Source organism: Nilaparvata lugens, chromosome 6 (genome assembly GCF_014356525.2).
Source record: "Nilaparvata lugens isolate BPH chromosome 6, ASM1435652v1, whole genome shotgun sequence".
Taxonomy (NCBI): Eukaryota; Metazoa; Arthropoda; class Insecta; order Hemiptera; family Delphacidae; genus Nilaparvata; species Nilaparvata lugens.
The window spans coordinates 10,217,610-10,229,122 of record NC_052509.1 but is presented as its reverse complement, the minus strand read 5'-3'; the positions used below and the strand labels follow the sequence as shown (position 1 = coordinate 10,229,122).

The 11,513-nt window shown below is 36.3% G+C and overlaps 1 protein-coding gene across 2 annotated transcripts; it reads left to right on the top strand.

The window, feature by feature from the left end:
- The first annotated feature begins 1,781 nt into the window (after positions 1 to 1,781).
- Positions 1,782 to 8,437, top strand: LOC111052655 (NADH dehydrogenase [ubiquinone] iron-sulfur protein 3, mitochondrial). Of its 2 annotated transcripts, XM_039430077.1 has the most exons (6): positions 1,788 to 1,943; positions 2,587 to 2,694; positions 3,888 to 4,135; positions 4,756 to 4,774; positions 5,983 to 6,209; positions 8,187 to 8,437. In XM_039430077.1, exons 1-6 carry the CDS (start codon positions 1,880 to 1,882, stop codon positions 8,349 to 8,351), a joined length of 831 nt encoding a protein of 276 aa, XP_039286011.1. In that variant the 5' UTR covers positions 1,788 to 1,879; the 3' UTR covers positions 8,352 to 8,437. The 2 variants fall into 2 exon arrangements, with proteins under 2 accessions (XP_022195088.2, XP_039286011.1); XM_022339396.2 differs by lacking the exon at positions 4,756 to 4,774 and having other exon boundaries at positions 1,782 to 1,943; positions 5,964 to 6,209.
- The last annotated feature ends 3,076 nt before the right edge of the window (positions 8,438 to 11,513 follow it).

Sequence of the window (11,513 nt, the reverse complement as noted above, 5' to 3'; positions counted from 1 at the left end):
ATAGTATAATGAACTCGGACTTTCCGAGACATATTCTTTTTCTTCTTCTTCCTTTTCTTCTTCTTCTTCTTCTTCTTCTTCTTCTTCTTTTTCGGCTTCTCTTCATACTGTAGTGTCACATACTGAACTAGGCTTTCTGAATAGACTTGAAATAACTTCTGATTGAAAACTCTAGGAAGTGCATGAAAAGTTTCATTATTTATTAAGTGAGTGTAAGTTCCATGAGTTACTTACTTATAGTGTAGGTTAGTTTGAGTAAAACTTGTTGATTACATAAGAAACAGGAATTTATTCATAATATATTCAGTTATTAGTAAATATTATCTCACTATCTCACTAAGCTGTAGTTCATTGGGACGTCTCCAAAAGTTCCAACTCTTGATAAAATTGTGTGCAAACACTTCACTCTGTTTTCAATCTTCTTCAGTGAAACTATAGAGAAAAGATATCACAAGAAGATAATATCCTATGAAATAGGTAGATTATGTTCTAAATTTCAAGCCGATTACTGTTCATTATTAGACCTACTGTTCTGGTCGGGTGAGAGTGTAAGAACGGCACAGTATGTGAGAGACTACCAGCGTCACATAGCTTCACGAGTAAGAACTACCTACCACTACCAGGACTATCAGCTTGAGTTAACATTGACAATTGGAACATAAATGCCCTATACCATGGGATACCTTCTCATGCTATTTTTTCCCTACGGTGGTACTCATTCATTTTTCAGGCGAATACTCTTGTAATTCATATTCCAAATACATCACTCAAATCTTCAAGTTAATCTATTTTCAATTGAATTTTTTTGGCACTGCCAATCTGGAGACCCCAGTCATTGGCAACGACTTCAAGTACCTATTCAATTATTTATTTCACATAATTAACTAATATAACTAACTAATAACCCCCACAGTTTGATTATGCTCTTTTTTATACTTTAGAATACTTTCTTTCAGAAAATATAATATTTTTTGCCTTACAAAATTTAAAAAAGCAATAAAAATTAACTGTAGTTGATGATACTCGTTTTCTATATCTGGAGGTCTCCAAACTTAATTATTCCTATCGGGGAGCAAATAGGGGCGATTTTTTTTAGCAATTTTTGGATGATATTTTATACCTATACCTATACCTTTTATACCTTTTTTACCTATATGCAGTGGCGCCGACTTTGGGGGCAAGGCACTTTCTGCCCCTGTCGTGGTACACTTAACATTTCTAAAATATCTTCATCTTCTAAATCTTCAACTAACAAATAACTCAGTAGCCGTTTCTTTAAACTCATCATTCAGTATTTCACTTAGCAACAGTCAAACCTCGACTGAACTAATGTTTATTAATCGCATCAGTGACAATGACCACTGCAACGATCATCGTCGAGCGATGATCGTCCACCGATAATCGTTCAACGACTATCGTTCCAGCCGCACCAGTGACAACGGACCTTAACTCCTAAGAGCAGATTAAGCAAATGTTATAGCGTGGAAATCACAAGGAATTGTAAAGGTATGTTACCTACTTTGAGCTAAGAAAATAGTGAATTTGATGTATTGAAACGCTGAACAAGCAATAATATTTCTGATTTCGTGTAATCCTTGATTTATCAATAACTAACAAACATTCTACCATAATTATTGCGTATTTTAACAGAGCTGAATGCTTTACATTATTATTTACATTCTAAACATAAAATTAGAGGAGCATAAAGACGAAGCATTACGATCATTCAAATTTGCCTCTACTTTGCGACTGTTGCGCTATCTTGACTGCAAACGCTTGTACTGAACAGCTGTTTATGTTTTTGAGATTCAGCTGTAGCCGAATTTATGAACTTGTCTGCATGAAAGGTCAGGGAATTTAGATTTATTTGTTTGAAATAATGGCTTCACAATTATTCAGATTTGCTGTAAGGAATACTACTCAGCTTCCTAAAATATTCTCTGGTAAGTTTCATTAGTTATAACTCTTTAGTTATTCATTACCATAACATTCATAGCATAGAGCTATATCTAGGTTAGGAAACTAACCTATTCTATTTAGGCTATACCTTGTTGAAAATTGACATAATTTGTTATTATTGATTGGAATATTAAATAATTTGTAGATTTAGTATTTGAATGCATCGTAGAAAACTCTGATATTGCTTGACTTTGAGTAGTAGGCTATTTTCATGGGGTAGATAGAGCAGAGCAAACTTTAGTTCTTTATCTTAAGCTGAGTTACACCAAAGTTATTAACAAAATGTTAATAACTCAACCCTTATAGATTATATTAGATTAAACGGAACTTAACAAACACATATATTCATCATGTGCATGATAAGTTATGTTCAAACTAATAGAATCTATAAGGATTAAATTATCAACATTTTGTTATTAACTTTGGTGTAAACGCAGCTTTAGTCTCTAGTTAGTCTTTTCATAAAGTCATCTATTATTTTAACATACAGATGGAAAATTATTTGGATTATATTTCAATAATAATTACTAAAGCTAGACTACTGGTACCTTATTCCTTAATATTCCATCTCCATCTATTTAATTGTTGAGTGAAATAGCTCACCAATATATTTGATTCTATTTCCAGGTAAACAATTGTTACAAAACTGTATTCGAACATCGACCACATCCGTTAGTGGAAGTTCACAAGGATGTGATATTCCAGAATTTAAGCCTACTTCACCAGAACAAAGAGGTATTTTATTTTAATCAGAGTTTATAAAATATTCTTAACCCAAATTGTTTATGAGGTACGTATTTATGGCACATGCTACAACTAGGCCTTCATTCATTTCAATATTATTCATAAACAGTCTCAAGTAAAGTTTTATTATGCATTCTATTAGATTGTGTCTGTTGTGTTGTGATATACTTCAAATTATTGATCAAAAACGATCAATAACATATGAATTTTCTTTTAAAATACTATAATTCCCAAATACCAACTAACAGCTTGTCATGGCTTCATCCATAGTCAGTCACATGAACTATAAAATCGTAATCTCGGGCCAAGTGAGATAATTCTCCTAGTACATAAAAGTACTCCGCATAATCACTTCTATGCCGTATCCACACTCTCGCCAAGTGCGTACAAATGACATCGAGCGCTGGATGCTTTGCCAGTCTTTGCTTCGATTTTTGTCGAGGCGAGGCGAGCGAAGGCCAGTCAAGAGAAGGCGAGTGGCCAGCCGAGCATCCACAAATGGTTACATTCCAGTGTGGATGGCAAGATCAACGTGCAAGGCAGTTACTTTGCGAGAGTGTGGACTAGTGAGGTATATTACATGATCGTCATTATGATAATACTCATTTTGAGCATGATTATTATGAACATAATCAACACTTTACTTATCTTCTTATTTCTTCTAACTATAATGAGGTCCACGTTATAATGGCAGTGTTTGATTAGCAATGTTATTGCTATCCTTGTGTATCATTCAACAAAGCGGATAGCGCTATCTCTTTCTCGCTTTGCTCTGTTGACAGATCGTCTTCTAACAATGTAGAATTAATAATTAATTAAAAAATATTCCATCTCAGTTATGAAAATTCATTATGAAATCATTGAAAATATAATAACTTGTTTAATAAAATATAATTATTGATTATTTTGATCGAGAATGAACCGTCAATATTACATCAGTAAACCTGTATCAGCTACCGTCTGTAGAAGGCATTGACTAGACAGAGGTTCGGCAACTTTTTCTCCTATCTTTCTCCACTGCCATTATAACGTGGGCCTCACTAGAGGCATTACACCTCACCTTGATTATCTACTGGTGGCAATTTTTAGAAGATTGCAACTGATATCCTTCAAATCTACATTGTGTTGATACAAAATAACAATTAAATATTAAAATAACATTTGAATTTACATTGGGTTGGCAGTTACAATTCGTAAATACGACGCTGAGTTGCGTGAACGTCTGTCCGATTTCGGTCGCTATGTGGCCGAATGTCTGCCGCGTTACGTGCAGAGAGTGCAGCTGACCTGTGGAGATGAGTTGGAGATCCTGATAGCACCAGAGGGCATTTTGCCAGTCATCATGTTCCTCAGGAACCATCACAATGCCCAGTACACCAATATAACAGACCTGGCTGGCATGGATGTGCCTAGCAGGATGTATCGTTTCGAGGTGAGACCTACAGTTATGAATAGCATAAGTTCTTATGAGAGTTTTCACACGATAATAAATGAATAATTATCCGTTTGCCTTAGATGATCTACAACCTGCTTCCAGTACAGATTTCTAGAATTCAGTAAATCTCTCAGTATTTCAATCAATTTGTCAATGAATTGTAACAAATTTCCGTCTGTCTTTAGCTGGGTTTTCGTTTGTGCGTAAATGCCGTCGTCGACCACGACAGGGAGAGAATTTCAGATTGGGTGGATTTCAATTTGTCTACATCCTAAAAGATGATGTTCAATCATGTTTTAATGGGGCAGGTTGAGCTTATACTATTTTATACTTTTAAATGGCAATATGTTGATATTATTAGAAATGTTCAATTCTTTAATAATAAAGAAAAATAATGAAAAGATATTTGATCAGCTGTTTAAGCACACTTGAAATTTGGACAATATGAATGTCAACAATGCTTGTTGCCGTCGACTGCAGAAGTTTACGCACAAACGAAAATGCACTTTGAGGTGATCTAAAACCTACTATCAGTGCAGATTTCTAGAATTCAGAAAATCTCTTCAGTATTTCAATCAATTTGTCAAAGAATTGTAACAAATTTCCGTCTGTCTCAGGTGATCTACAACCTGTTATCAGTGTATATTTGTAAAATTCATAATATCTCTCAGTATTTCAACCAATTTTTCAATTAATTGTAACACATTTTCGTTTGTCTTAGGTGACCTACAACCTGCTATGGGAGTGTCTCGATTAGACCAGGTTTCGTTTACACCAGGTCCTATTATAAAATGAAGCCGAAAACCTGGTCTAAACGAGACGGAATGCTTCGATTAACCTAGTAGTTCGATTACACCAGGTGGTCTAAACAAAACTTGGTCTAATCGAGACACAGGTCCTGGTATAATCGAGACATGGGCTAAACTATACGGAATTCTTCGATTAACACAGTAGTTTGATTACACCAGGTCCTGTGTCTCGATTAGACAAGGTTTCGTTTAGACCACCAAGTGTAATCGAGACTGAGTGCTTCGATTAACCCAGTAGTTTGATTACACCAGGTGGTCTAGATGAAACCTTGTCTAATCGAGACACAGGACCTGGTCTAATCGAGACATGGGCAAAACGATACGGAATGCTTCGATTAACACAGTTCGATTACACCAGGTGATCTAACCGTAACCTAGTCTAATCGAAACACAGGACCTGGTCTAATCAAGACACAGGTCCTGGTCTAATCGAGACAGGGCTAAACGATACGGAATGCTTCGATTAACCCAGTAGTTCGATTACACCAGGTGGTCTAACCGAAACCTGGTGTGATCGAGACACAGGACCTGGTCTAATCGAGACACAGGACCTGTTCTAATCGAGACATGGGCTAAACGATACGGAATGCTTCGATTAACCCAGTAGTTCGATTACACCAGGTCCTGTGTCTCGATTAGACCAGGTTTCGTATAGACCACCTGGTGTAATCTAACACCTGGTGCAATCGAAGCATTCCGACTCATTTAGCCGATGTGTGCGTTTAGACTAGGCCCTGGCCTAATCGGAAAAGTCCGACCTTGGGTAATCGAACATCTAGACTAATCGAGCACCTGGACTAATCAAACACCTGGACTAAACGAAATACACCCCCTGCTATCAGTGCAGATTTCTAAAATTCAGAATATCTCTCAGTATTTCAATCAATTTGTCAATGAATTGTAACAGATTTCCTTTTGTCTCCAGGGATCTACAACTTGCTTTCAGTGCAGATTTATAGGATTCAGAATATCTCACAGTATTTGAATGAATTGTAACGAATTTCCTTTTGTCTCAGGTGATCTACAACCTTTTATCAGTTCGCTACAACAGTCGGATCCGGGTGAAGACCTACACTGACGAACTGACACCTGTGGACTCGATCTGCGACATCTTCAAGGGCGCTAACTGGTACGAGCGCGAGGCCTGGGACATGTATGGCATCTTCTTCAGCAACCATCCCGACCTGAGGCGCATCCTCACCGACTACGGCTTCGAGGGTCATCCGCAGCGCAGGGACTTTCCGCTCAGCGGTTATGTCGAGGTCAGCGCCCAAAATGGAGTTATTCAATTTGGCTGAATGCAAGTGTAACAGCCAAAGACCATAGTTTCGGATGGACACGTCATGTGGTCGGTCCTGGCTGCCTAATAACAGTCGTTAGGTCATTTCAGAGTTATTTATTCATACATTGATAGATACAATTTCATCTTTATGAAACAGAGTTACCTATTAACCTTCCGCAGTCGCGCTGTTGTAAAAAGTACAACAGTGTCAGTTTTTTTGCTGCATAAAACTATTGAATGGGGTGGTGTCAGTGAATGAGTCACCTATGCATTCCAAAACTTTGTCCCCATCACTCCACTGAGTTGCAGTATCAACCGAGCAATGGTTCAGTCTTTAGGTGCCATTTAGTCGCGACAGTGCATAAGTATGATAGGGAAAGACTGTATTATGGGCACTGTAAACGAACCAATAACACACAATTGATGGCTTTCCTTGGTGTACCTTATTGGGCTATGAAATGGTAATCATCCATATGTTTATTGACGTAAAATAATCCATTAAGATGGAAATAGTAATTATACAATTGATTAATATGTTAGGAAAGTAAACAGAGTACATAACACTTGGAAAATTGGATGTTGTAAAAATTATAACACGCGACTGCTCGTGTGATTGAGTAGGGCGCGACTACCGGAAGTTTAAATTTGTTTGAGTACAGAGTGTCCCACTAAAGGTGTAACAGCCGAATACCATAGTTTCGGATGGGCACGTCAAGTTGTCGGTCCCGGCTGCCCAAAAACAGTCCATAGTCAGAGGCCTGTAATTTGCCAGGTGCGACACCGAACGTGAACAAGCCAGCTCACTCGATATTATTATTATTTATCACCCAAAATAGAGTTATTAAATTTGGTTGAATACAGAGTGTCGAAAGGTGTAACAGTCAAATACCATAGATTCTTCAAGTAGAGTCAATTTATCTGGATATTTCCATAATTGGATATTAATATTTCATGATATTGTAGTTCTTTTAGAATAGTATTTTTTCAGTTATTTTGTTGTATGTAAGACATTTGTTGTATATCGTGACGAAGACTTCAGAAACGGTTACAATAAAATTTGTTCTACATGAAATTTGCAACAAAACATGATTGCCCAGTAAAATGTTCTTATTAACCTAAACTATAACCTTAGTTTTCGAGATATCAAATCGAAATCAAAAATCTTCTTTATCACAAGGCAATGCTGAGGCAGAGCTGTTCTCCTATCTTTCTCCACTGTCATTTTATCGTGGACCTCACTACAGTACTTGAATGCCACATTATGTACTGTAAATTTATATTAGTACTCTAAGCGATATTATAATATGGTCTTTATCCCTATTTTTCGCAATGTTAAATACGGTATACAGATTAAACATAGATATTATCTAGTCAATATTTTCGAATAGCATGTTAGGCTCAACTCACACTACCTCGACTCAAATCGTATGACTCCAGTCGAGGATACTCCAGTCTCTCGACCTTACGACTTTCTTGCTCATTGTCACTACTTCAGTTCCATGCTACTCCATTTTCTAACCTTACTTTATTAAAAATATAAGATCTAATTCGTCACTACTTAGCATTTTACAAGTTCTATAATAATTATTATGAATATATTGCCTTTTCTAAAATGATAAAACATCAGTTTCATCAAACATAACCTCACTTTCATTAAAAATGCACGGTACCGGTACTACGCAACTCAAGTCGAGGCTCGACCAACATGTCGAGTCAACACTCGACTCAGTCTTACAGTCGTGAGGTCGCGGAGACTAGAGTCGACTGGTCTGAGTGTCACCATTTGAAATCACATGCTGCGTCGAGAAGAGACTAGAGTCGCAGTCTTTTTTCGAGTCGCGTAAGTTTGTGAGCCTTAATTTTAGAAGAAATTGATTCATTTTACTTATATTTCATAGGTATACTTGGAAGTTGAATTACATTTTTATATTAATAGGTACTTGAATGTTTGTTGCAGGTGCGTTATGACGACGAACGTAAGCGTGTAGTGGCCGAACCAGTGGAGTTGTCACAGGAATTCCGCAAGTTTGACCTCTCGAATCCGTGGGAACAGTTCCCCAACTACCGAGATGCCCCACCGGCAGCCGAAGAAATTCCCATCGATACTGAGCCTAAGAAGTAGACGTTCCCAACACCATCAAAGTTTTCAGTAAGTATATAAATACTATGTTATGTAACTACACAAATAAAAAACCAATTGGAAAATCATGTTCAAATTACTCTGTTGTATATCCATACTTTTTCACTGTTAAAATTAAACTTGAATTTCAAAAAACACTTTTGAAGTGAAAATACACTTTGTATTTTCACTGTGTATTATCACCGAGTGTATTTTCACTTCAAAAGTGTTTTTTGAAATTCAAGTTTAATGTTCAAATTTATAATTACTATGTTATATAACTACAAAATTGATAAACTATTAGAAAATAATTATTGTTTGTGTTTATCATTTCTCATCAGCATACTGATTTTAATTTCTGAAGAAAAGTGGTTTCGTCAGAAAATCAGCAGAATGATTTCAATTTCTAAAGATAAGGGTTTTCTTTAACGCCATGTATCCAGTTAACTGGTCATGGATGTATTGTGAGGTCCACGTTATAATGGCAGTGGAGAAAGATAGCAGAACAACGTTGCCGATCCTCTGTCTTGTCGATGCCTTCTATAGACGGTAGCAGATACAGGTTTATTGATGCAATATTAACTGTTCATTCTCGTTCAAAATAATCAATTATATTCTATTAAGCACGAAATTATATTTTCCAATAATTTCATAATGAATTTTAATGATTAAGATGAACTATTTTGTTAATTAATTATTAATTCTACATTGTTAAAAGACGATCTTGCAACAGAGCAAAGCGAGAATGATAGACAAGGATAGCAATAGCATTGCTAATCAAACACTGCCATTATAACGTGGACCTCACTATAGAAGGAGGAATTGAGGAATTCAGAGGAAATTAAGGAAAATGGCAGCGGAGGAAGACATGAGAACAGCCTTCCGATTCTCTGTCTTCACACTGCCTTCTATGGAGAATAGCTGTTACCTGTATATCTGATGTGAAATGAACTTTTCTTCCTTGTTTTAAATAATCAATCATATTTTATCCAAGAAAAAATATTTTTTTCACACTATAGTAATAATTCAACATACAGTATACCGTACCATGATGAAGTACAATAGATACCCATGGGTAATGTAGCCTAGTTACTGTACTATAGACGTACTCTGAATTAAAAAATCTGGTGAGGCGCACTCACACAACTTTCCTTACCGTTATGAAAATTGATCAACTGCCGCTAGTGTTCACGCGCATCTCAAGTCTACTATTCAAAGTTCTGAGCCAGCTGGTGACAGGGCAATAACGCTGGAGGAACATGAGGTCTGCTATCTCTTCATAGTGAATGATTTAATAGAATCAACAGTTGCCAACAGTTTGCAATTGAATAATCACATTTTCTAGAATCCCAAGCTTATTTTCAATTTTAGGTGAAAATGATACAGAACTTGTAGAGATTTTCATTCCCAATCTATTCCACTTTATATTTTTTGTTTAAATTGTATCTGAAGACTGATAATTGGATATCTAAAATCAAGCTTTGCATAGATGGGGCGAAGCTCCTGAAATTTTTACAGATATGAGACTCGTGGTAGTTGATGAGCTTATCAATGACTTTCTTAGGTATGAATTTGATCGAAATCGAAAAACCGTGTTTTTGACATTTTTGCCATTTTAGCCGCCATCTTGAATTGGATTTGATCGAAATTGTTCGTGTCGGATCCTTATAGTGTAAGGACCTTAAGTTCCAAATTTCAAGTCATTCCGTTAATTGGGAGATGAGATATCGTGTACACAGACGCACATACACTCATACACACACACACACACACACACACACACACACACACAACATAGTCTAATGACTATGTTGTCGAATTGAATAATTGAATACATTCTGTCATATTATGGGTTTGCATGGAAAGATTAGAATTTCGCACAATTTGGCAACAGGAATATTTTTCCCTAGTGTCAAGTTAGGGTTGTGCGGCAGAGCGGACCTAGGGTCCTAGCTCCGCCCTAATAGAGGCATATAATCATTAAATCTCAACCTATCTCATACAGACTTTAGTTGTAATACAAGCTCAAAAGTCTAATCGTAATGGAGCGCTACGATTGGCCGAATAAGCTCCTCCCACTTGTTGTCTCAAATTGCTGTTAAGGTGCGTACAGATTTACACGCCGCGAACATGAGCACGAGAACCAATCAGATAAGGTAAATAATAAGATAAACCTTTTTGATAAGTCGGCTTCACTGATTGGATCTCGTGGAATTAATCACGATTAAAATCTAACGTGCTTTTGTGCGACCGGCACTAAATTGGTTGAATGGAGGCGTTATAGTGTTATCCATTCAACCAGATAAAGCAGGATTCTCACAATCATATCAGTGAAAGTGAAAATATTATTCCTATAAGTTCTAATGACACTATTCAAGCTCGCTAGGCCGTGCTTAGTGTGAATAGTCTAATTAGAACTCATGTAAATTATATTTTCACGGTGTCTGCGACTTCCACTGATACAGATATGTACTGTACGGGAATCCACCTTAAGGCTAGCTTCACACGCATTCGGTTTCATTCGGTTCGGTTCGTTACCGGAAACGAATGAGGCTTTCATACATGTCAGGTTTTAATTCGTAAGTTTCTAATTAGGTATTTTCTTCAGGATTCTTCTTTAGGATTTTCACAGTTCATGAATATAGCAGCTGGTGTTAAATTGTAAGATGTTATTTCTTGAACAACAAAATTTTAAAGTTAATTAAAAATTGTGAATTATTTGAATAGTTTCTTTTTGATTATGTTTATTTTGGATGTTCAGAGAGATTATTTTTTTAAATTGAAAATTTGTTCCTTGTTTTGACACATGGTATATATCTCTTCTCTCCATTGATGAAATCATGTAATATTCGTGGAAAAATAAAAAAAATTCTCCCTGAGTTTTAATTTATAACTTTCATATTTTTGAAAAAAATGTTCCTGTGAACTAACAGAAATGAATTGACCATATGATTTTACTTGGAAAATTTTGAAACAGATAATAACGATATTAGGTTAAAATAAAAACAAAAAGGCAAGCGTTTGTGAAAGACTTTGTTTTTCCTGTTTCCCTAGCAACGAATTCGAATATGACGAAACCTATTCGTGTCGAGGGGGCGTTCGATGCTATGCGGTTGCTATTCGGTACCGAATTCAAACCGAATCATCGTTTCACACTTATCGGAA